Genomic DNA, 27,721 nt, shown 5'->3' with positions numbered 1-27,721 from the left:
ATAGTACCTGAAGGAGGAGAGGAGTATACCATCACAGAGATATCCTCAACATGTGATTCTCCTCCGAGACATAGCATATCCTGAGACTATCCAAAGCAATGTTTTAACCCCGTGTCCTCCACTACCTAGCAGGTCAGGGGCAGCAGGAACTTCATCACTTTGAAGCTCCCCTCCAAGCCACAAGCCATTCTCTTGAAACTGTACCATAGAATCCCTACAATACCAAAAGAGGCCTTTTGGCTCATTGAGTCTGCACCAACTCTGCGACAGAGCATCTCACCCAGGCCCTATCATTGCAACCCTATGTATTCACCCCACTAATCTCCCTAACCAACACATTTTGGGACACTAAGGGGCAATTTAGCATGGCCAATCCACCTAACCTGCACATCTTTGGGCTTTCAGAGGAAACTGGAGCACCCGGAGGAAGCCCACGCAGACACGGGGAGAACATGCAGATTCTGCACAAACAGTGACCCAAGATTGGAATTGAACCTGGGTCCCTGTTGCTGTGAGGCAGCAGTGCTAACCACTGTGCCACCGTGCCACCGTGCCACCCCTCATTGTTCCTTCACTGTCACTGGGTGAACTTCCTGTGTGGACCCACACCACGTAACTTGAAGTGGTTGAAAAAGACGGTTCACCACCACTTTGTCAAGGGCAGTTAGGGATGGGTAATAAATGCTGGCCTAGCTGGGAATGAAAAGAATTAATATTTAATCTTTACAAATAATTAAAATGCAATAGAGAGAAAATGGGTAAGAGGCACAATTGGACAAATTAAATGGTCGGCACGGTGGTTAGCACTGCTGCCTCACAGCACCAGCGACCTGGTTCAATTCCGACCTCAGGCGACTGTCTATTTGGAGTCTGCACATTCTCCCTGTGTTTGCATGGGTTTCCTCCGGGTGCTCCGGTTTCCTCCCACTGTCCAAAGATGTACGGGTTAGGTTGATTGGCCATGTTAAATTGCCCCTTAGTGTCAGGGGAATTAGCAGGGTAAATACGTGGGGTTACAGGGATAGGGTGGGGCTGTTGTTGGTGCAGACTCCATGGGCCAAATAGCCTCCTTCTGCACTGTAGGGATTCTATGAAATTATTAATTTTTTAAAAATATATTTTTAGTGAAGATTTTTCCATTTTTCCAACACAACAAATCCTCCAGGATTGGTGCAGTACGACATAATCATTTTCCCACTTAACATACAGAGAGAGACAAGAGAGTCCCTCACAGTTGGTTTGGATTATTCATTATTCATAACAAACAGCACCTCCAAAGATACAAATAATGAAAAAATGTTTCAGAGAGAATGGTGTTTTGAGCATTGTAGTTCTGTAATTCTGATTTGTCATGTCACAAATCTAGATTTTCAAGATTGGGTGAGTAGAAATTTCCTCAAATTAAATATTCAGAAGCCCCCAAACCTTTTTCCTTTAAAATGGAGTTCTGAATGACAGCAGGTTCTGTGGCCTTGCCCCCGTCCCCCCACTGCTGTCCCACCCACTCCAGCTGACCCCACATTGATTCTCTCTCTGCTGTCTCATCCAATGAGATTTAGTAAACCTCAGCCTCTGCTCAAACCAGGCGACTGGTTCTGAAGACATTGTTTGCTCTATTTTACAGAAGAGTGCATGCATCCCACTGTCCAAAATCAGAGCAATTGAGAAAGTCGATGAGAAGTGTTTCGGCAGTCCATACGTCATGCAGATTATTTCAACTGACGGCAGAGGACAATTTGAAATAATGTATTTACAGTGCAAGGTATGTGGAACTCTACTGATCCATTTAAAAGAACTCTCCCTGCATGTGAAACATGACCTGTCTCTTTAAGGATCACTCTTTGCGACATGGAATGCCTGCCCCTTTAAGGATTACTTATTACATGTGGGACATGGCCTGCCCCTTTAAGGATTCCTTGTTACATATGGGACGTGGCCTGCCCCTTTAAGGATCCCTTGTTATGTGTGAGACATGGCCTGCCCCTTTAAGGATTCCTTGTTACATATGGGACATGGCCTGCCCCTTTAAGGATTCCTTGTTACATGTGGGACATGGCCTGCCCCTTTAAGGATCCCTTGTTACGTGTGGGACATGGCCTGCCCTGTTAAGGATCCCTTATTACATGTGGGACATGGCCTGCCCCTTTAAGGATCCCTTGTTATGTGTGGGACATGGCCTGCCCCGTTAAGGATCCCTTGTTACTACAGAAGTTAAGCTAACCGGCCTATAGTTACCCGCCTTTTGTCTACCTCCTTTTTTTAAACAGTGGCGTCACATTTGCTGTTTTCCAATCTGCGGGAACCACCCCAGAGTCCAGCGAATTTTGGTAAATTACCACAAGTGCATTTCCCACGCCATCACTTTAGTACAGTGGGATGCATTCCATCAGGGCCAGGAGATTTGTCTGTCTTTAGCCCCATTAGCTTGCCTAACACTACCTCTTTAGTGATAATGAGTGTTTCTAGGTCCTCAGCTGCCATAGCTTCCTTGTCATCAATTTTTGGCATGTTATTTGTGTCTTCCACGCTGAAGACCGACACAAAATAGCTGTTCAATGCCTCGGCCATTTCCTCATTCCCCATTATTAAATCCCCCTCTCATCCTCTCAAGGATCAATGTTTACCTTAGCCATTCTTTTTTATTTTATATGTTTATAGAAACTTTTATATCTGTTTTTATATTGAGCTAGTTTACTCTCATAATCTTACTTTTTTTTATAGCTTTTGTTGTGGCTTTCTGTTGACCTTTAAAGATTTCCCAATCCTCTAGTTTACCACTAGTCTTTGCCACTTTGTATGCATTTTCTTTCAATTTCTTAGATATCCGTGGCTGATTATCCCTTTTCCCTTAACCTTCTTACTGTGGTTATCCCTTTTCCACAGTAAGAAGTTTAACAACACCAGGTTAAAGTCCAACAGGTTTATTTGGTAGCAAAAGCCACACAAGCTTTCGGAGCTCTAAGCGGGGGATTCTATGGCGGGGGAAATGCACTTGTGGTAATTTACCAAAATTCGCTGGACTCTGGGGTGGTTCCCGCAGATTGGAAAACAGCAAATGTGACGCCACTGTTTAAAAAAAGAGGCAGACAAAAGGTGGGTAACTATAGGCCGGTTAGCTTAACTTCTGTAGTAACTCACCTGAAGAAGGGGCTTGGGGCTCCGAAAGCTTGTGTGGCTTTTGCTACCAAATAAACCTGTTGGACTTTAACCTGGTGTTGTTAAACTTCTTACTGTGTTTACCCCAGTCCAACGCCGGCATCTCCACATCATGACTATCCCTTTTCCTACAGACCTTCCTTATCACTGGTATATAATTTTGCTGAGCACTGTGAAAAATCATTTTGAAAGTATTCCTTAATTGTCCCACCATAAAGTTTTTGCTCCCAATCTACTTTAGCCATTCCCTCCATCATCCCATTTTGGTCTCCTTTGTTTAAGCACAAGACACTGGATTTTGGATCGGATTTTACCTCCTCACACTCCATCTGTAGAAAAGACCACAGGATAGACTGGAGCACTGAACAAGGGGGGCACTTTATTCAAGGTGTGCATAGCTTCACAGACAGCCCTAGACTGACTCCCCAAGCTCCACTCTGGGGGGAGCAAACCCCTGGGGTCACCTGAGCCACACTCTTAAAGGGCAGCATGCATCCCCCAACCTACATATAATCACCCAGTTCACACAGGCACTCTGTGTCCAGAGCCAGGTCACAGAGATGCTGTACCTCAGTGATTCCCAGCCTTTTCCTTTATGCGGAGCACTAGATTATTATCGAAAGCTTTTGCAGACCACGATGTACGCAAGCTGCTTTAAATTTCTTTTACATGGCTGCAGGAGTCAAAATTGTATATCAACAGGTATTAAAAACTCAGCTATTTCTAGTAGATTATCACAAAAGCATTTCACTCATCACAGCACTTTTCCCTGCAGTAGGCCTATAACGAAGCAGATAACGCTTACCTAATGAGAAGGCGGATTTATTTCCCCACAGACCACCTGCAGTGCCCTCGTGGACCATCAGTGGTCTGTGGACCACAGGTTGAAAACTACTGCTGTGTACATCATCCAATTCCCCTATCTTCACCGAGACCCTCTCCCTGGCACCCCTATCTCTCACCATTAATTCAGTGTACAGTTTGATTGACAAGAAATTCTGTATCTGGTATTCCCAGGCGGTCTCCCATCCAAGAACTAACCAGGCCTGAGTCTACTTAGCTGCTACAATCAGGCAAGGTCAGGCCTTTTCAGACGAGTATGGCTGTAGCTGACAAGAAATTCTGTCCACCTCCAATTCAGTTAAAGAGCATCCACTCCTCCTCCAATTAATTATGTAACTTCCCCCTCTCCTCAGTTGATGATGTCTCCCCATCGCGAGCTAAAACCAACCCCCATTGTTACTCAGAACAACCAAGTCTCACCTTGGAAGACTGAAAACACTGATTTGGGTTTTACATTATAATCTGTTTTAAACTGTATGTGTGGGACCCAGTCCTGACCCACTCTTCAATTGTAAGTCCCTTCCTAGGAACAGAGGGATTTCTAAATGAAGTAGAAGGAAAAACATCAGTAAAACAGGGAAATAAGAATACTGGTCTGAACTGATCTTATATACTTTAAAATGGAACACCAGTAAACTACTGGTCTGAACTGGCCTTGCTTTGTCTGGTTCACCTTCGACTATGCTGAGATTTGAATGATGCTGGAGCTGCTGACTATTGTGCAGCAGACCCAGACAAAACCCCATTGACAGAGCGCTTCCTGAATAAACTACCTATCCAGTCCCACATTCCTCAAATACTGCATCTCAAATCCTTATTTTAGAAACATAGAAACATAGAAAAACTACAGCACAAACAGGCCCTTCGGCCCACAAGTTGTGCCGAACACATCCCTACCTTCTAGGCCTACCTATAACCCTCCATCCTATTAAGCTCCATGTACTCATCCAGGAGTCTCTTAAAAGACCCTATTGAGTTCACCTCCACCACCACTGACGGCAGCTGATTCCACTCGCCCACCACCCTCTGTGTGATAAACTTACCCCTAACATCTCCCCTGTACCTACCCCCCAGCACCCTAAACCTGTGTCCTCTCGTAGCAGACATTTCCACCCTGGGAAAAAGCCTCTGAGAGTCCACCCGATCTATGCCTCTCAACATCTTATACACCTCTATTAGATCTCCTCTCATCCTTCGTCTCTCCAAGGAGAAAAGACCGAGCTCCCTCAGCCTATCCTCATAAGGCATGCCACTCAATCCAGGCAACGTCCTTGTAAATCTCCTCTGCACCCTTTCAATCTTTTCCACATCCTTCCTATAGTGAGGCGACCAGAACTGAGCACAGTACTCCAAGTGGGGTCTGACGAGGGTCTTATATAGCTGCATCATTATCCCCGGACTCCTAAACTCAATCCCTCGATTGGTAAAGGCCAGCACACCATACGCCTTCTTAACCACCTCCTCCACCTGCGGGGCCGATTTTAGAGTCCTATGGACCCCGGACCCCAAGGTCCTTCTGATCCTCTACAGTACTAAGAGTCTTTCCCTTTATATTGTACTCCTTCATCCCATTTGACCTGCCAAAATGGACCATTTTCTGAAAGTAATCCATCTAATTGCTGCCGTTTCCACATCAGTGCCAGCTGAGTTAAAGTGGACGATGTAAGTGAAGGTGGTAATTGTTGGTGTCGAACCCTTCCCGCCGATTATGTGTGCTGAACCCTGAACCCTGTCTGATCAATTCTGGGTTTTAAATTAACCTTTCTCGTAAGTGGCTCCTGCGAAGGAAACTTAATAACAGCTGGCCTCATTTGTATCTCCTTAACCTCTTCACCTCCCCTTGCAAATGAAAATAAATTGTGACATAATTTCATTTCATGCTCAGAATGTGAATGAACTGAATCAGTGGCTGTCCTCACTGAGAAAATATTGTGTCAGCAACGAGCAAATGCTGAACTCCTATCATCCAGGAGTGTTTAAAGGGGAGAAGTGGAGCTGCTGCCATCAGAAGGAGAAAGCAGGTACTGCAGTTACTTACCTCTGAAAAATTTCTAAGTCGCTTTCTGAGCAGAGAGATTCATTCCAAGTGAACAATTTGACTTGCCTATAATTTAAATGAATGTTTTTTTTTAGTGATATAAAAGGGTTAAATTCTTCCATTACAGTGTACACAGTCTCTGAATAACTACACGCTGCAAACAGTTCACATGTATCATGGGCAGCACGGTGGCACAGAAAGCGCCAGGGACCCGGATTCAATTCTGGCCTCAGGTCACTGTCTGTGTGGAGTTTGAACATTCTCCCTGTGTCTGTGCGGGTTTCCTCTGGGTGCTCCGGTTTCCTTCCACAGTCCAAAGATGTGCGGGTTAGATGAATTGGCCCTTAGTGTCAGAGGGATTAGCAGGGTGAATATGTGGGGTTGCGAGACTAGGGCCAGGGTGGGATTGTTGTTAGTGCAGGCACGATGGGCCTTCTGCACTATCGGGACTCTATGGTTTTGTTTCATTTATTCATGGGACATGGGTGTTGCTGGCTGGTCAGCATCTATTATCTAGCCCTAGCTGCCCTTGGAGGGCTGTGGCTCAGGAGTTACATGTAGGCCAGACCAGGTAAGGATGACAGATTTCCTTCCCTAGAGGAGATTAGTGAACCAGATGGGTTTTTCTGACAATTGATAATGGTTTCATGGTCATCACACACTTGTCCATCACTATGCAGCCAGGAGGAGATAAACCTCACAACACAATTGCTGATTCTCTCTATCCCACAGCCCCTCACCTCCTATTCACCAGATCTTTCACACTCTCCCTCCTATACTCTCATTCATTCCCACCCGCTCACACACTCATCCGCTCACCCACTGACTCACTCACCCACTGACTCACTCACCCACTCACTCACCCACTCACCCACTCATCCACTGACTCACTCACCCACCACTCACCCACCCACTCACCCACCCACACACCCATTCACTCACCCACCCACCCACCCACCCACTCACCCACTCACCCACCCACCCACTCACCCACTCACCCGCCCACCCGCCCACCCACCCATCCACCCACCCACCCATCCACACATCCACTCATCCACTTATCCACTCACCCACCCATTCACCCACCCACTCACCCACCCACCCACTCACCCATCCGCTCACCTGCCCACCCACTCATCAACTCACCCACTGACTCACTCACCCACTCACTCACCCACCCACTCACCCACCCACTCACCCACTCACCCACCCACTCACCCACCCACTCACCCACCCACTCACCCACCCACTCACCCACTCACCCACCCACCCACTCACCCACCCACTCACCCACCCACTCACTCACCCACTGACTCACTCACCCACTCACTCACCCACTCACCCACTCATCCACTGACTCACTCACCCACCACTCACCCACCCACTCACCCACCCACACACCCATTCACTCACCCACCCACCCACCCACCCGCCCACCCGCCCACCCACCCATCCACCCACCCACCCATCCACACATCCACTCATCCACTTATCCACTCACCCACCCACTCACCCACCCACCCACCCACTCACCCACCCATTCACCCACCCACTCACCCACCCACCCACTCACCCATCCGCTCACCTGCCCACCCACTCATCAACTCACCCACTGACTCACTCACCCACTCACTCACCCACCCACTCACCCACCCACTCACCCACTCACCCACCCACTCACCCACCCACTCACCCACCCACTCACCCACCCACTCACCCACTCACCCACCCACCCACTCACCCACCCACTCACCCACCCACTCACCCACTCACCCACCCACTCACCCACCCACTCACCCACCCACTCACCCACCCACTCACCCACCCACTCACCCACCCACTCACCCACCCACTCACCCACCCACTCACCCACTCACCCACCCACTCACCCACCCACTCACCCACCCACTCACCCACTCACCCACCCACTCACCCACCCACTCACCAACCCACTCACCCACTCACCCACCCACTCACCCACCCACTCACCCACCCACCCACCCACTCACCCACTCACTCACTCACCCACCCACTCACCCACTCACCCACCCACTCACCCACTCACCCACCCACTCACCCACCCACCCACCCACTCACCCACCCACTCACCCACCCACTCACCCACCCACTCACCCACTCACCCACCCACTCACCCACTCACCCACCCACTCACCCACCCACTCATCCACCCACTCACCCACCCACTCACCCACCCACTCACCCACCCACTCACCCACCCACTCACCCACCCACTCACCCACCCACTCACCCACCCACTCACCCACCCACTGACTCACCCACTCACTCACCCACTGACTCACTCACCCACTCACCCATACACACATTCACTCACTCACCCACCCGCTCACCCACCCACCCATCCACCCATCCACCCATCCACCCATCCACTCATCCACTCATCCACTCATCCACTCATCCACTCACCCACTGACTCACCCACCCACTGACTCACTCACCCACTGACTCACCCACCCTCTCACCCACCCACTCACCCACTCACCCACCCACTCACCCACCCACTCACCCACCCACTCACCCACACACCCACCCACTCACCCACCCACTCACCCACCCACTCACCCACCCACTCACCCACTCACCCACCCACTCACCCACCCACTCACCCACTCACCCACCCACTCACCCACCCACTCACCCACCCACTCACCCACCCACTCACCCACCCACTCACCCACCCACTCACACACCCACTCACTCACCCACCCACCCACACACTCACCCACCCACTCACCCACCCACTCACCCACTCACCCACCCACTCACCCACCCACTCACCCACCCACTCACCCACCCACTCACCCACTCACCCACCCACTCACCCACCCACTCACCCACCCACTCACCCACCCACTCACCCACCCACCCACCCACTCACCCACTCACTCACCCACCCACCCACTCACCCACTCACCCACCCACTCACCCACCCACCCACTCACCCACCCACTCACCCACCCACCCACCCACCCACTCACCCACCCACTCACCCACTCACCCACCCACTCACCCACCCACTCACCCACCCACTCACCCACCCACTCACCCACCCACTCACCCACCCACTCACCCACCCACTCACCCACCCACTCACCCACCCACTGACTCACTCACCCACCCACTTATCAACTCACCCACTGACTCACTCACCCACCCACTCACCCACCCACCCACTCACCCACCCACTCACCCACCAACCCACTCACCCACCCACTCACCCACCCACTCACCCACCCACTCCCCCACCCACTCACCCACACACCCACCCACTCACCCACCCACTCACCCACCCACTCACCCACCCACTCACCCACTCACCCACCCACCCACTCACCCACCCACTCACTCACCCACCCACTCACCCACCCACTCACCCACCCACTCACCCACCCACTCACCCACCCACTCACACACCCACTCACTCACCCACCCACCCACCCACTCACCCACCCACTCACCCACCCACTCACCCACTCACCCACCCACTCACCCACCCACTCACCCACCCACTCACCCACTCACCCACCCACTCACCCACCCACTCACCCACCCACTCACCCACCCACCCACCCACTCACCCACTCACTCACCCACCCACCCACTCACCCACTCACCCACCCACCCACCCACTCACCCACCCACCCACCCACCCACTCACCCACCCACTCACCCACCCACTCACCCACCCACTCACCCACCCACTCACCCACCCACTCACCCACCCACTCACCCACCCACTCACCCACCCACTCACCCACCCACTCACCCACCCACTGACTCACCCACTCACTCACCCACTGACTCACTCACCCACTCACCCATACACACATTCACTCACTCACCCACCCGCTCACCCACCCACCCATCCACCCATCCACCCATCCACCCATCCACCCATCCACTCATCCACTCATCCACTCATCCACTCATCCACTCACCCACTGACTCACCCACCCACTGACTCACCCACCCACCCACCCACCCACTCACCCATCCGCTCACCCGCCCACCCACTTATCAACTCACCCACTGACTCACTCACCCACCCACTCACCCACCCACCCACTCACCCACCCACTCACCCACCCACCCACTCACCCACCCACTCACCCACTCACCCACCCACTCACCCACCCACTCACCCACCCACCCACCCACCCACTCACCCACCCACTCACCCACCCACTCACCCACCCACTCACCCACCCACTCACCCACCCACTCACCCACCCACTCACCCACCCACTCACCCACCCACTCACCCACCCACTCACCCACCCACTCACCCACCCACTCATCAACTCACCCACTGACTCACCCACCCACTCACACACCCACTCACCCACCCACCCACTCACCCACCCATCCACCCACCCACCCACCCACTCACCCACTCACCCACCCACCCACCCACCCACCCACTCACCCACCCACTCACCCACCCACTCACCCACCCACTCACTCACCCACTCACCCACCCACTCACCCACCCACTCACCCACCCACTCACCCACCCACTCACCCACCCACTCACCCACCCACTCACCCACCCACTCACCCACCCACTCACCCACCCACTGACTCACCCACTCACTCACCCACTGACTCACTCACCCACTCACCCATACACACATTCACTCACTCACCCACCCGCTCACCCACCCACCCATCCACCCATCCACCCATCCACCCATCCACCCATCCACTCATCCACTCATCCACTCATCCACTCATCCACTCACCCACTGACTCACCCACCCACTGACTCACCCACCCACCCACCCACCCACTCACCCATCCGCTCACCCGCCCACCCACTTATCAACTCACCCACTGACTCACTCACCCACCCACTCACCCACCCACCCACTCACCCACCCACTCACCCACCCACCCACTCACCCACCCACTCACCCACTCACCCACCCACTCACCCACCCACTCACCCACCCACCCACCCACCCACTCACCCACCCACTCACCCACCCACTCACCCACCCACTCACCCACCCACTCACCCACCCACTCACCCACCCACTCACCCACCCACTCACCCACCCACTCACCCACCCACTCATCAACTCACCCACTGACTCACCCACCCACTCACACACCCACTCACCCACCCACCCACTCACCCACCCATCCACCCACCCACCCACCCACTCACCCACTCACCCACCCACCCACCCACCCACTCACCCACCCACTCACCCACCCACTCACCCACCCACTCACTCACCCACTCACTCACCCACTCACTCACCCACTCACTCACCCACTCACCCACTGACTCACTCACCCACTGACTCACTCACCCACTCACCCACCCACTCACCCACACACATTCACTCACTCACTCATTCACTCACCCACTCTCACTCACATTCACTCACTAACTCACTCACACACATTCACTCACTCACACATTCACTCACTCACACATTCACTCACACACATTCACTCACACACATTCACTCACTCACACATTCACTCACTCACACACATTCACTCACTCACACACATTCACTCACACACATTCACTCACTCACACATTCACTCACACACATTCACTCACTCACACATTCACTCACACACATTCACTCACTCACACATTCACTCACTCACACATTCACTCACTCACACATTCACTCACTCACACATTCACTCACTCACACATTCACTCACACACATTCACTCACTCACACATTCACTCACACACATTCACTCACTCACACATTCACTCACTCACACATTCACTCACTCACACATTCACTCACTCACACATTCATTCACTCACACATTCACTCACACACATTCACTCACACACATTCATTTACTCACTCACACATTCACTCACACACATTCACTCACTCACACATTCACTCACTCACACATTCACTCACTCACACATTCACTCACTCACACATTCACTCACTCACACATTCACTCACTCACACATTCACTTACACACATTCACTCACTCACACATTCACTCACTCACACATTCACTCACTCACACATTCACTCACTCACACATTCACTCACACACATTCACTCACACACATTCACTCACTCACACATTCACTCACACACATTCACTCACACACATTCATTCACTCACTCACACATTCACTCACTCGCTCCGTCTCATTATCTCCACCGTTCTCTATGCTGCTCAATGATAAACTCACTCTATTTCCACACACTTGCTGTGAAAGAATGATTCAATACTTGACTCCAAAGCAGCAGCTTTGCCCTCGCAATGCTTCCTGTGAAGGAAATTGTCTGGATAAACTCCTGTATAAACTACTGTTGGTGAATACAAGCTCAGAGCACAAACTCTTTAAATTACCTTCTTTTGCCTTAACACCTACCAGTAAGCTGTGTTATCAGAATGGTTCAGACACGGAGGGTTCCTGAGCACGTGGTGACTCTGGGTGTATTTATTGTTGCAGCTCCGGGATGTGACAAGACCCACTTTGGTGTGACACTGCAGGAGTGGAACGACCCGCTCAATCCCGATCTTGAATCCCACCTGATTTACAGACAGCTCCTGGCAGCTCGAGATTCGTTAACGTGAGTGTATCCGAGAAAAGAGGGTCATGTAAGGAATTGGCAGCGCCTTATTCAACCTCAGGTCTTCCTGGGTCAAGCAGCATCTCTCACCTTACGGGAATGATTGGCCAACTGCTTTGCCAGGACAGTGCCAAGGTTGTTCTGGAGTCAACCAACTGGGCATGGGCAGGAGCTTCCTGAGCTAGGCCGGGGGGAGGGGAAGGGGAAATCATTCAATGGCTGACGTTCTCTCTGCTCTTGTGAAGGGGCCTCTCTCCCAGTGATGATTAGCAGGGAAGCTGACTAGCGGGTACTGCCTGGCACATGCCCATGTCTCAGTAGCAAGTGTTCAGCATCATTAGTCCACAGATCTTTGAAGGTGACGTCACAGGTGGAGAAGGTGGTGAAGAAGGCATATGGCATGCTTGCCTTTATAGGACAGGGCATAGAGTATAAAAGTTGGGGTCTGATGTTGCAGATGTGTAGAACGTTGGTTCGGCCGCATTTGGAATACTGCGTCCAGTTCTGGTCGCCACACTACCAGAAGGACGTGGAGGCTTTGGAGAGAGTACAGAGGAGGTTTACCAGGATGTTGCCTGGTATGGAGGGGCTTGGTTATGAGGAGAGATTGGGGAAACTGGGGTTGTTCTCCTTGGAAAGACGGAGGATGAGGGGAGACTTAATAGAGGTGTATAAAATTATGAAAGGCATAGATAGGGTGAACGGTGGGAAGCTTTTCCCCGGGTCGGTGGTGACGTTCACGAGGGGTCATAGGTTCAAGGTGAAGGGGGGGAGGTTTAACACAGATATCAGAAGGACATATTTTACACAGGGGGTCGTGGGGGCCTGGAATGTGTTGCCGGGCAAGGTGGTGGAGGCGGACACACTGGGAACGTTTAAGACTTATCTAGACAGCTATATGAACGGAGTGGGAATGGAGGGATACAAAAGAGTGGTCTAGTTTGGACCAGGGAGCGGCGCGGGCTAATTGTTCTTTGTTTCTCGTTTCAAGGCTTCATTCTATGATCATCTTGCTGGTGCCAGTACAGAGCGAGACTGCGGATAGTTGGGAACCTGTCTCGGGGGCAGGGAATTCATATGGTGTTCGTGGAAGTGGAAATGAATAGGGTTGGGAAGCATTTTCCGATCAGGGCCAGTGTGATCTCCTGGACTCGTTTCGATCGCCTCAGGGGGTCGGAGAGGAATTTCCCAGATTTTTTTTCCCCATATTGGCCCTGGGGTTTTCACTCTGGGTTTTCGCCTCTCCCTGGAGATCACATGGTCTGGAATGGGGGGGTGGGGGTGAGTTAATAGGTTGTGATGAACAAAGCATCGTAGCTGTGAGGGACAGCTCGGTGGATAGGATATTAGTATGTAGATAGGCTGGAAAATTGGGCGGGGATCCTGGATTCAGGATTCAATCCTGGACCGGGGAGCGGCGCGGGCTTGGAGGGCCGAAGGGCCTGTTCCTGTGCTGTATTGTTCTTTGTTCTTTGTTTTGTTCTTTGTTATTAGTCACTGGGCAGTCATCATGTAGGAATATGGACAATCTGTATAGAATGTGTCTGTGGTGGACCAGTGATGGGAAGCTCAAAAAGCATCAACTACACTGTCGGGCGCCAGGGTGGCACAGTGGTTAGCACTGCTGCCTCACAGCATCAGGGACCCGGGTTCAATTCCGGCCTTGGGTGACTGTCTGTGTGGAGTTTGCACATTCTTCCCGTGTCTGTGTGGGTTTCCTCCGGGCGCTCCGGTTTCCTCCCACGCTCCAAAGATGTGCAGATTAAGTGGATCGGCCATGCTAAATTGCCCCTTAGTGTCCCAAGCTGTGTAGGTTAGGGGGATCAGCGGGGTAAATGTGTAGAGTTACTGTGATAGGGCCTGGGTAAGATGCTTTGTCAGAGAGTTAATGCTGACTCGATGGGCCAAATGGTCTTCTCCTGAACTGTAGGCATTCTATTACTTGTCCTGTGAAGATAGCAATGCCACTTCAGAGGTGGGACTGTTGGTGTGGACTGGATTGACAGCCAGACAAGACCAAGGTGAGGAGGGCAGATTCCCTCGAGAGGCTGTCAGTGAAACCAGCTTGATTTTAATTACAACCCAATTGCTTCATTGTCACTGTTACTGATCCCAACATTCCGATTTCCGGATTCACTTTCTCAAACTGCCCTGGTGGGATCTTAATTCTTATGATTGATTATCAATCCAATAACAAAACCACTTCCCAAATATGTAACAAATGTCCTGAATGTTTTAATGTGAAAGTTGGCTTATAATTTAATTTAATGTTTTGTTATGTAACAGTTTTCCTATTTGTTGATAGGGAAAAGTACCTGGAATACAAAGAGAAGAGCAATGTCTCAGCCCCAGAAAAGGCTGATGAAGGTACGTCACGCTGAGAACCTGTTCCCCAGCTACAGCAAAGTTTAAAGTTTATTTATTAGTGTCACAAGTAGACTTACATTCACACTTCAATGAAGTTACTGTGAAAATCCCCTAGTTGCCACACTCCGGCGCTTGTTCGGGTACACTGAGGCCAATCCACCTAACCAGCACATCTTTCGGAGCAGGGGTGTGAGCTGAGACCCTTCATCAAGTGGGCTAGTATTTTGTTACTAATGCAGTGTGTGGATGCCCTGTTTGATCTCTTACGGTTTTATATTTAACATTTAATTATAAACGGTTATTTATTACTCATTGGCCTTTTCTACATTCTGCGCATCTTTTTCCCGCTTTGTCCTCATCCGCGTAGACAGCCTGAACCAACTGGACAAGGCCAAAGTCCGAGGCTCCTCCAGCACAGTGCCTGAGGACTCGTTACCTGTCTGACTCGCAGACACACCCTCTGCACCGGAATTCTTACTCCCAACAAATTCTCCACTCTTAAACTTTGTGATGTCGTGGGCGGCAGTGCCTGGGTTCAGGGATGGCGTCTGCTCAGGATCACAGTTTCTGTCATGGATCACCACGTGACTGGACAGGTTGATTCCCATCCCCCAGATCCTGTCCCAGGAGGTAGGGGGACCCAGAGTGCAGGATTTGTTCCCTTTCCTTTCCTTCTCCCTCACCGCTTTGCCTCGCCATTAAAACTTTGTGACTCAAAGCGTGACCAAGCTTGAGGGACAGGGACAGCCGTAGCCCGCTCAGCACCAGATTTACAATCCACCTCTGGGATACGCTCTGTTTGCAAAGACATTGTGCATCAGCCAATACTTCTTACTATCTTACAGCTCTCTGAATTCACAACCAAATTCCAACTGCTAGCACTGCTGCCTCTCAGCACCAAGGACCCGGGTTCAATTCCCGGCTTGGGTTACTGTCTGTGCGGAATCTGCACGTTCTCCCCGTGTCTGTGTCGGTTTCCTCCGGGTGCTCCGGTTTCCTCCCACAATCTGAAAGACATGCTGGTTAGGTGCATTGGCCATGCTAAATACTTCCTCAGTGTACCCGAACAGGCGGCGGAGTGTGGCGACTAGGGGATTTTCACAGTAACTTCACTGCGGTGTTAATGTAAGCCTACTTGTGACACTAATAAATAAACTTTAAAACATTAACTTCCTGCTCACTAGAATGAGTTTCTATTCAGTTGCTAACTGTTAACTGCCACTGGGAGGAAGTTTCTGTCTAGTGTTGACTGTTTTTGTTTTGCAGTTTTTAAGGTTCTAAGTCAAATGCAGAAAAATTAAGCTAAATCTCAGTCAGAGTTGACTCTCCCAGTACTTACCAGATAATTCCCACTTTCACGCCCAATTCCCAATCTTTAGGTTCTGTTTCTGATGCACTTCATTTCTGACCACAATATCCGAGTCGTTGAGTGAGGTAATCATGGATTTTAAAAACATGTTGGTTATAAAAAGGAAGAACATAGGGAATTTTTTTATGGGATGCAATGCTTTGTCAGCTTGGATCTTGTGTGTCTCTCTTGTGGGGATGATGTGGAGATGCCAGCGTTGGACTGGGGTAAACACAGTAAGAAGTCTCACAACACCAGGTTAAAGTCCAACAGGTTTATTTGGCAGCACAAGCTTTCGGAGTCTCAAGCTCCTTCTTCAGGTGAGTGAGGACTTGTGTTCACAAACAGGTCTTATCTTATCTTATCTTATTTACATTAACTTGTAAATTGAGTTTGTGTCTGTATATGACCTGTTTGTGAACACAAGTCCTCACTCACCTGATGAAGGAGCTTGAGACTCCGAAAGCTTGTGCTGCCAAATAAACCTGTTGGACTTTAACCTGGTGTTGTGAGACTTCTTACTCTCTTGTGGGGACCATGAATTGGATCCAGTTTGAATTGGTTTTTGGAACAAGCGAGGAGATAAGAACATAAGAACTAGGAGCAGGAGTAGGCCATCTGGCCCCTCGAGCCTGCGCCACCATTTAATAAGATCATGGCTGATCTTTTCGTGGACTCGGCTCCACTTACCCGCCCGCTCACCATAACCCTTAATTCCTTTACTGTTCAAAAATTTATCTATCCTTGCCTTAAAAACATTCAATGAGGTAGCCTCAACTGCTTCATTAGGCAGGGATTTCCGCAGATTCAGAATCCTTTGTGTGAAGAAGTTCCTCCTCAACTCATTTCAACTCAACTCAACTAAATCTGATTTTGAGGCCATGCTCCCCAGTTCTAGTTTCACCTGCCAGTGGAAATGGATTAGGATTTGCCTGGTCCACTCTGCAAACTGGCTTTGTAATTTTAAGAATGGAGTAAAATTTTTTAAAAACAAGGAATTTCACGGATTTGAAATCCCAGGAAAGAATGTGGTTCAGCCAGAATGATGGGATAATAATTGATCCGACCCGTCACTCATTTGTTGGGCACAGTGATGATAAATTGAGCGATGGGAGATCCTGCTCCTAATCGTCATACACTTTTGGAAATTTGTCAGGCTACATCTTTTAGGTATTCCAGGTGGCTACCTAAAAGAGCTGGACGTTAGATCCCTTGCTCGTGTTAATAAGCAGCCTAACCCCCGGGTAAGAAGGCCGCTAGCTTCTGGTGAGTTATGATGAGCAGTACAGCTACCGGGTGAGCACAGGGCGTGAGTGTGTGTCTCTTACTAGGATTGATGCAGAACTCTCTTTCCTAGTCCGTCTCTCCTTTGCAGGGATCGATCAGCTGGACATTCCAAACCAACTGTTCCAAGTCATCCAGGATCTGGAAAAGGCTCATCGGAACTTTGAACGCTGGGAAATGTCAAAGGTCAAAAACGTCTCTCTGGACCTGCTCACATAACTTCACCAGAAAGAGTGAATGGATTTCGGCTGGATGGTTCAATGTCAGCATCTACTTCTTAATGACAAAGCGACATTAGTAACAATATCTTCCTGCATCCTCCTCCTGCCCAGATATTTCTCTTGTTTTGAATTATGCAAAACATAGTCCGTGGCAAAAAAAATGTAAATGTGCATTTCCTGTAATTAATCTTTTAAACTGTTTGCAAATGTATTTGAGTCTCAGTGCATGGTTCATATTGACTGAGAGGATTGCAATTTGCAATCGACAGAGAGTTGGGCCTACTCCGGAGTGAAGCCTCTTCCAGCCAGCAGCTCCTCAGGTTCTATAATAGGCAGCAGAAGCTGAAATAATCAGACAACCAACATCAAACTACAGCACACACTTCATTCTGAGGGAGGATATCTATATGAAGAGTGTGACTGGACAAATCAAAGGGTTCTACACCAAGTTTTACACTCAGATTTGGATATCCTTCATTCTACTTCCAGAGGTCTCTTTAACACAGGGATCTGTACATCCATGAACACTCTCCACAGGGAGCCCATCTACCTGGGAATCTCCTCCTCCCCCCAGGTAACATCTGCACCTCAGGGACAGAGGGACCACCTCCCCAGGGATAGAGGGACGCCCTCCTCTCCTGTGGACAGAGAGAACCCTCCCTCCCCAGGGACAGAGGGAACCCCACCCCTTTTCCCCGGGATAGAGGGACCTCCGAGGGGTAAAGACGATGAACCACCTTGTGTTTCTCTCCTGGCTGCTAAAATCTCAGCAGGTCTGACAGCATCTGTGGAGAGAGAATAGAGCCAATGTTTTGAGTCTGCATGACCCTTTGTCAGAGCTTTACCAGGATGTTGCCAGGGTTGGAGAGTTTTAGTTATGAAGAGAGATTAGATAGACTGGGGTTGTTTTCCTTGAAGCAGAGAAGACTGAGGAGGAACATGATTGAGATGTATAAAATTATGAGGGGCATAGATAGAGTAGACAGGAAGAAACTTTTCCCCTTGGTGGAGGGACCTATGACTAAGGGACACAGATTTAAGATAAGGGACAGGAGGTTTAGAGGGGATGTGAGGAAAAGCCTTTTCACCCAGAGGGTGCTGGGAGTCTGGAACTCACTGCCTGAAAGGGTGGTGGAGGCAGGTACACTCACAACATTTAAGAAGTATTTAGATGTGCACTTGCGATGTCAAGGCATTCAAAACTATAGGTCAAGTGCTGGGAATTGGGATTAGAATAGTTGGGTGTTTGTCTTTGACTGGCACAGACACGATGGGCCGAAGGGCCTTTTTCTGTGCTGTATCTATGGGCAGCATTTTACGGCCTCACTCGAGCGAGACCAGAAATTCCCACCCAAGGTCAACGGAGATTTCTGTTGCCGGCCACTCACCCGCTCCGATTCTGTGGCGGGCCAGATGGTAAAGTTCCGGCGTATGACTCTATTCAATGATCAAAATTATCCATGGACATTGGGTAAAAGCAGCGTGACTTGGCAATACTGCCCTCTGCTGGGATAACTGTCTTACCCCCGGAGATTGCAGATAGAGATTGAGGTTCAGATCGAGGATCAGAGGGAGCTGAGCACCTCTGAAGCGTATGAAAGGGACAAAAATTGAAACTGGATCCACTCTCTTCACTATTGTCTACAATCCTGTACATCCACTATAGCTCTCATTACCCATCGGTACCTTATATCGAGATCATTCAGTCACAGAAATCTGAGAGTGCACATACTGTTACATTTTATAGTGAATTCTCACAGCCACGATGTCTTCTACATAGGTTACACTTGCCATTAAAATATTACAGATACAGATATACATGTCAGTGACCCTATCTTATAAAATACACATTTTCCATTCATACAGTGGAGTATGTTATATTGTCTTAGCCCCTACGGTATCCTGGAATAGGTATCATCATCTATAAGACCCTAGCACATGCTTAAGGAGCCATTGCCAGCCTCTGCTTCCTTGCACTCTACCAGACATTTAGAAGCTGTACTTTACTGTCCAGCCTGGGACTGAATGTTTCATTATCCGTTATATTCAACTGTATCATCTGTTGGTCCCTACAATAAATAACCATATACATGTTAAAATTCTACCCATACGCTGCAATAGATTGCAATACCATGGCCGTTACTAGTACCTGACCAAACTCTGCTATACCCAACCATCTGTATCCCCCAATACAGGGAAAACCATTCCAGTGCCCTACAGTGCACTGTGGGATTGTTCTGTGCCCTCTCTTACTGATAGTTTTTGATAGTCTAGAATGTTCAACAGTGACAGAGCTTTTCAATAACCAACAACACCTGACCTTAACCTTCAATAACTAACACTTGATCTTAACCTTCAGTAACTAACACTTGACCTTAAACTCCAATAACTAACACCTTACCTCTACCTTTTCACGAGTCCATTACATAAGTTAAAGGTGGAAGGAAATAGTTCTGCATGGCTGGGGAATATTGTTACACCAAACGATTGATGTTACAATGGGTATTTCTCAATAGATAAATGCATAGTCATGGATAACAGCAGACTGGGACATTAGTATCTGACCATGATCCAATGAGACGCCTAAGCAATTTGAGGACTTGTTCTGGAATAATCATAAAACTTGTATAAATGAATACTTCCAAAAAATGGACACTTGCAAAAAAACTGAGCACTTCAAGAGCGAGTCCAGTGAAATGTAAAGGTGCACAATGCAAAAATCACTCTGAAAGAATGGACACTCCCAAGTTGACAAACTACTGATAGTCTTCAATCTGCCATCTCATTCTCCATGTTAAAGCCTGAGTCACAAAGCTGCTGTATCTGGAAGTGTTAATGAGTCAGGTTCACTGGTGTTTGCTGTTACAGCTTTATTTCTGTTCTGCCTCCAAATTCTTGTGAGTACGATGTCTGCAGAGCACAGCAGCTAGTCGTGTGAAAGAAATTGTTTTTGTGGACAGTTTGGCGACCTGTTTCCCAGCAAGCAGTGTGTTGTTGGCGTCTTTCCATCTGTGAGCCATGATGGGATGCCCAGCAAACAACCCATTTAACTGGGTTGCCTTGATTTACTGGTTGATGTGAAGACTTGGTCCTGTCATAAGTACCGGATGTGAAGCTGCCAAGTGTCATGGCGGGTTGCTGTTTTTGACATCGGTGCCTGTTGTTAAGCTGCTGTAGCCACTGGTTGTCATGGCGATGCACGCCAGCCCACCGGAATTGTCACCATCTCTCTCTTTGGCCAGCTGGTGACTCCCAGCAGCGTTCATGTTGTCAGGGAAACCACTTGAGCACAAACACTGCTGTGCCCCAGAGATGGAGCAGTCTCTCTGCCGCAGTGGATGCTGGGTAAAGCATCCGCCATTTTACAGTAAAATTGTGCAGGGCATTGACTTTCCAGAATGAGCATACCTGAGACTACAGCAACTACTTTTAATGACTGTACATTATTGCACACTTAGATGCCAAACTGTAGGTTTAAAGTTCATTTGCAGAGATGCAGAAATCACGTTTTTGGTGCAGAGGTTGAAGGAGGATTGAGGGAACAAATTAAAAGATTGAGCGGAATTATTCTTCAGTGATGTGCCAGGATGTCTTTTTTTTAAAAACCAAATTTCTTTTTGCCAATACTGCTGAAAGATCTTAAACTTTTCTGGTGACTGGTACTTTTATTAATCAGATAGTGTATCAGCTCATTGCACTGTATTGACAACAATGTAATTGATATGTCTGAGTCTCTGTACACTTACGTCTGATAAATGTAAGATATTGTTCTAGATGCATGTAAATTTCTCTTTTATAATCGGTTTAAATCAATAAAGTGATTTGTTGATTGTGTTGTTTTGGTCTTTTTTTATTTTGTCCCTGTTGTGAAATGAGTGTTGTATGAGATATGATTTTGTTCTAACAAAGAAAATACAGCAGAAGAACAGGCCCTTCGGCCCTCCAAGCCTGTGCTGATCATGATGCCCTAACTAAACAAAAAAGAACCTCCTGCCCTTACTCAGACCCTATCCGTCGATTCCCTCCCTATTCATATACCCATACCTCTTACATGTTGCTAATATGCCTGCTTCCACCACCTCCTCTGGCAGCGCGTTCCAGGCACCCACCACTCTCTGCGTGAAAAACTTCCACCCGCATATCTCCCTTAAACTTTCCCCCTCTCACCTTGAACCTGTGCCTCTTGTAATTGACACGTCCATCCTGGGAAAAAAGCCTCTGACTACCCACCCTGTCTATGCCTCTCATAATTTTGTCGACCTCTACCAGGTCTCCCTTCAGTCTCCATCTTTCCAGTGAAAACAATCCTAGTTTATTCAACCTCTCCCCATAGCCAACACCCTCAAGACCAGGCAGCATCCTGGTGAACCTTTTTTGCACTCTCCAAAGCTTCCAAGTCCTTCTGATAATGTGGTGACTAGAACTGCATGCAATACTCCAAATGCGGCCTAAACAAGGTTTTATATAGCTGCAACATGATTTTCCAACTCCTGTACTCAATACCCCGGCTGATGAAGGCAGCATGCCACAGGCCTTCTTAATCACCTTGGCCACCTGTGTTTAGGGAATTGTGGACTTGCACACCCAGGTCCTTCTGTATTCCTTAGGGTTTTGCCATTTACAGTATAATTCACACCTAAATATGATCCTCCAAAATGCATCACCTCACATTTGTCTGGGTTAAACTTCATCTACCATTTCTGTGCCCAAGTCTCCAATCTATCTATATCCTGTTGTTTCCTCTGACAATCCTCGGCACTATCAGCAACTCCACCAATCTTTGTGTCATCTGCAAACTTACTAATCAGACCACCCACATTTTCCTCCAGATCATTTATATATACCACAAACAACAGAGGTCCCAGCACTGATCCCTGACACCCTTCTACCACTACTCTCTGTCTTCTATAACCAAGGTAAGAAGTCTCACAACACCAGGTTAAAGTCCAACAGGTTTATTTGGTAGCAAATACCATAAGCTTTCTGAGCGCTGCCCCTTCTATAACCAAGTCAGTTCTGTGTCCATCTAGCCAGCCCACTTCAAATCCCATGTGATTTTAGTTTTTTACCAGTCTGCCATGGGGGATTTTGTCAAACACCTTACTAAAGTCCATATAAACTCCATCCACAGCCCTTCCTGCATCAATTTTGTCCGTCACCTCTTCAAAAAACTCAATCAAGTTGGTGAGACATGACCTTCCCTGTACAAAACAATGCTGCTTGTCACTAACTAGTCCATTTTACAGCAGGAAATCATGGAACAAATATATTCAGAGATTACAGATAACACCAAGAAAAATAAGGTGGTAATAGTAGGGGACTTTAACTTTCCCAACATTGACTGGGACAGCCATTAGGGGCTTGGATGAAGAGAAATTTGTTGAGTGTATTCAGGAGGAATTTCTCATTCAGTATATAGATGCCCCAACTAGAGGGAGGAGGCAAAACTTGACCTCCTCTTGGGAAATAAGGAAGGGCAGGTGACAGAAGTGTTAGTGAGGGATCACTTTGAGACCAGTGACCATAATTCCATTAGTTTTAAGATAGCTACGGAGAATGATAGGTCTGACCCAAAAGTTAAGATTCTAAATTGGGCAAGGCCAATTTTGATGGTATCAGACAGGAACTTTTAAAAGTTGATTGGGGGAGTCTGTTGACAGGCAAAGTGACTTCTGGTAAGTGGGAGGCTTTCAAAAGTGTGTTAACCAGGGTTCAGGGTAAGCATGTTCCTTTTAGAGTGAAGGGCAAGGCTGGCAGAAATAGGGAACCCTGGATGACTCAGAATAGTGAGGCCCTGATATACATAGGCAGCTGGGATCAAGTGGATCCCTTGAAGAGTATAGAGGGTGGTCAGAGTAGAGTTAAGAGAGAAATCAGGAGGCCAAAAAGAGATATGAGATTGCTTTGGCAGATAAGGCAAAGGAGAATCCAAAGAGCTTCTACAAAGATATAAAGGACAAAAGAGTAACTAGGGAGAGAATAGGGCCCCTTAAAGATCAACAAGATAATCTATGTGCGGATCCACAAAAGATGGGTGAGATCCTAAATGAATATTTCTCATCAGTATTTACTGTTGAGAAAGGCATGGATGTGAGGGAACTTGGGGAAAAAAATAGTGATATCTTGAGGAGTGTACATATTACAGAGAAGGAGGTGAAGGTAGTCTTAAAGTGCATCAAGGTAGATAAATTCATAGAATCCTACGGTGCAGAAGGAGACCATTCGGCCCACCGAGCCTGCACGGACCACAATCCCATGCAGGCCCTATCCCCATAACCGCATGCATTAACCCTAGCTAGTCCCCCTCACATTAAGGGGCAATTTAACATGGCCAATCCATCTAACACACACATCTTTGGACCATGGGAGGAAACCGGAGCACCCGGAGGGAACCCACGCAGAATGGAGAGAATGTGCAAACTCCACACAAACAGTGATCCAAGCCAGGAATCAAACCCGGTCCCTGGCAGTGAGAGGCAGCAGTGCTAACCGTTGTGCCACCATGTCGCCCACGGGACGTGATGATCCCTGGGACCTGATGAAGTGTATCCCAGGGTGTTGTGGGAGGCTAGGGAGGAAATTATGAGTCCCCTAGCAGAGATATTTGAATCATCGACAGCCACAGGTGAGGTGCCTGAAGACTGGAGGGTGGCAAATGTTGTGCCTTTGTTGAAGAAGGGCTGCAGGGAAAAGCCTGGGAACTAAAGGCTGGTGACCCTCACAGCTGTAGTGGGTAAGTTGTTAGAAGGTATTCTGAGAGACAGGATCGACATTTAGGACTGATTAGGGACAGTCAGCAGGCTTTGTGAGTGGAAGATCATGTCTCACAAATTGGATTGAGTTTTTTGAAGGGGTAACCAAGAAGATAGATGAGGGCAGTGCAGTTGACATTGTCTACATGGACTTTAGCAAGGCCTTTAACAAGGTATCGCATGGTAGGTTGTTGCATAAGAACAAAGAAAATTACAGCACAGGAACAGGCCCTTCTGCCCTCCAAGCCTGCACTGACCAAGGTTAAGGTTAAATCTCACAGGATCCAGGGTGAGGTAGCCAATTGGACACAAAATTGGCTTGACGAAAGAAGCCAGAGGGTGGTTGTAGAGGGTTGTTTTTCAAACTGGAGGCCTGTGACCAGCTGTGTGCCTCAGGGATCCACTGTTATTTGTCACTTATATTAATGATTTGGATGGGAACTTAGGATGCATTGTTAGTAAGTTTGCAGATGACACCAAGATTGGTGGCATAGTGGACAGTGAAAAAAGCTATCTAGGATTGCAACGGGATCTTAATCAATTGGGCCAGTGGGCTGATGGATGGCAGATATAGTTTAATTTAAATAAATGCAAGATGATGCATTTTGGTAGATCAAATCAGGGCAGGACTTACTCAGTTAATGGTAGGGCATTGGGGAGAGTTATTGAACAAAGAGATCTAGGGGTACAGATTCATAGCTCCTTGAAAGTGGAATCACAGGTGGACAGAGTGGTGAAGAGGCATTCAGCATGCTTGATTTAATTGGTCAGAACATTGAATACAGGAGTAGTTGAAGTTGTACAAGACATTGGTAAAGCCACACATGGAATACTGTGTACAGTTCTGGTCACCCTATTATAGAAAGGATATTATTAAACTAGAAAGAGTGCAGGAAAGATTTACTAGGATGCTACCGGGACTTGATGGTTTGCGTTTTAAGGAGAGGCTGGATAGACTGGGACTTTTTTCCCTGGAGCGTAGGAGGCTGAGGGATGATCTTATAGAGGTCTATAAAATAATGAGGGGCCATAGATAAGGTACCTCTTTTTGTGGAACACACAGCGGGGCATAGATAAGGTAGATAGTCAACAACTTTTCCCTAAGATAGGGGAGTTTAAACCTGAGGGCATAGGTTTAAGATGAAAGGGAAGAGATACAAAAGTGTCCAGAGGAGCAATGTTTTCACTCAGAGGGTGGTGAGTGTCAACAGAAAATGTCGATAAAACAAAAGAGATAGTCATTGACTTCAAGAAGTATAGTGGAGGGCATGCCTCTGTCTAAATCAATGGGGTCAAAATAGAAATGGTCGTGATCTTCAAGTTTTAGGTGTCCAGATCACCAACAACCTGTCCTGGTCCGTCCATATGGTTAAGAAAGCCCAGCAATGCCTCTACTTTCTTAGGAGACTAAGGAAATTTGGCATGTCTGCTACAACACTCACCAACTTTTACAGATGCACCTGTAGAAAACATCCTTTCTGGTTGTATCACAGCTTGGTATGGCTCCTGCTCTGCCAAGACCACGAGGAACTACAAAAGGTCGTGAATGTAGCCCAATACATCACGCAAACCAGCCTCCCATCCATTGACTCTGTCTACACTTCCCGCTGCCTTGGAAAAGCAGCCAGCATAATTAAGGACCCCACGCACCCCGGACATTCTCTCTTCCACCTTCTTCCGTCAGGAAAAAGATACAAAAAATCTGAGGTTACGTACCAACCGACTCAACAACAACTTCTTCCCTGCTGCTGTCAGACTTTTGAATGGACTAACCTTGAATTAAGTTGATCTTTCTCTGCACCCTAGCTATGACTGTAACATTACATTCTGCACTCTTTCATTTCCTTCTCTATGAATGGTATGTTTTGTCTGTATAGCACACAAGAAACAATACTTTTCACTGTATACATAAATCAAACCAAAAGAGGGTCTTGAACGAGCTGCCAGCTGGGGTAGTAGAGGCGGGTACAATTTTATGTTTTATAAAGTATTTAGACAGTTACATGGTAAGATTGTTATCGAGGGATATGGGCCAAACGTGGGCAATTGGGACTAGCTTGGTGGTAAAAACTGGGCGGCATGGACAGGTTGGGCCGAAGGGCCTGTTTCCATGCTGTAAACCTCTATGTATCAATTTCTTGTTGAGTAAGAAAGAAATGGATGGATACGAAGGGAAAAAGTCAAATAACATTTTATTAGTGAGTATCCAGGCGGCCGTGTTGTTCCTGGAGTATCCAGGCGGTGGTGTTGTTTATGGAGACTTCTTATTGAGCTTACCCCAGTCCAACGCCGGCATCTCTACATCATGTTTATGGAGTATCCAGGTGGCGGTGCTGTTCTCGGAGTATCCAGGTGGCGGTGCTGTTTGTGGAGTATCCAGGTGGCGGTGCTGTTCTCGGAGTATCCAGGCGGCGGTGCTGTTTGTGGAATATCCAGGTGACCGTGCTGTTCTCGGAGTATCCAGGAGGCGATGCTGTTTGAAGTATCCATACGGTGGTGTTGTTTGTGGAGCATTCAGGCAGCAGTGCTGTTTGTGGAGTATCCAGGCGGTGGTGCTATTTCTCGGATTATCCAGGCGGTGGTGCTGTTTGTGGAGTATCCAGGCGGTGGTGCTGTTTGTGGAGTATCCAGGTGGTGGTGCTGTTTATAGAGTATCCAGGCGGTGGTGCTGTTTGTGGAGTATCCAGGTGGTGGTGCTGTTTATAGAGTATCCAGGCGGTGGTGCTGTTTGTGGAGTATCCAGGTGGCGGTGCTGTTTATGGAGTATCCAGGCGGTGGTGCTGTTTGTGGAGTATCCAGGTGGCGGTGCTGTTTATGGAGTATCCAGCAGTGGTGCTGTTGGTGGAGTATCCAGGTGGCGGTGCTGTTTATGGAGTATCCAGGTGGCGGTGCTGTTTATGGAGTATCCAGGCGGTGGTGCTGTTTGTGGAGTATCCAGGTGGCGGTGCTGTTTGTGGAGTATCCAGACGGCGGTGCTGTTTGTGGAGTATCCAGGCGGTGGTGCTATTTCTCGGAGTATCCAGGCGGTGGTGCTATTTCTCGGAGTATCCAGGCGGTGGTGCTATTTCTCGGAGTATCCAGGCGGTGGTGTTGT

General features: G+C 48.6%; 1 protein-coding gene across 1 annotated transcript in view; it reads left to right on the top strand.

The window, feature by feature from the left end:
- rasa4 (RAS p21 protein activator 4) overlaps positions 1-21,705 on the top strand; it is a 223,312-nt gene extending 201,607 nt beyond the window's left edge. Inside the window, exons 17-21 of the mRNA XM_078225114.1 lie at positions 1,625-1,762; positions 5,885-6,020; positions 12,535-12,655; positions 14,961-15,022; positions 17,746-21,705. Of these exons, the coding sequence (XP_078081240.1) occupies positions 1,625-1,762; positions 5,885-6,020; positions 12,535-12,655; positions 14,961-15,022; positions 17,746-17,873 (585 nt within the window). The 3' untranslated portion in view covers positions 17,874-21,705. The remainder of the gene's footprint in view (positions 1-1,624; positions 1,763-5,884; positions 6,021-12,534; positions 12,656-14,960; positions 15,023-17,745) is intronic.
- The last annotated feature ends 6,016 nt before the right edge of the window (positions 21,706-27,721 follow it).

The sequence above is a fragment of the Mustelus asterias genome, chromosome 12 (genome assembly GCF_964213995.1).
Source record: "Mustelus asterias chromosome 12, sMusAst1.hap1.1, whole genome shotgun sequence".
In the NCBI taxonomy this organism is placed as follows: Eukaryota; Metazoa; Chordata; class Chondrichthyes; order Carcharhiniformes; family Triakidae; genus Mustelus; species Mustelus asterias.
The sequence above is the reverse complement of the archived record's forward strand: the minus strand, read 5'-3'. Positions and strand labels throughout refer to the sequence as shown.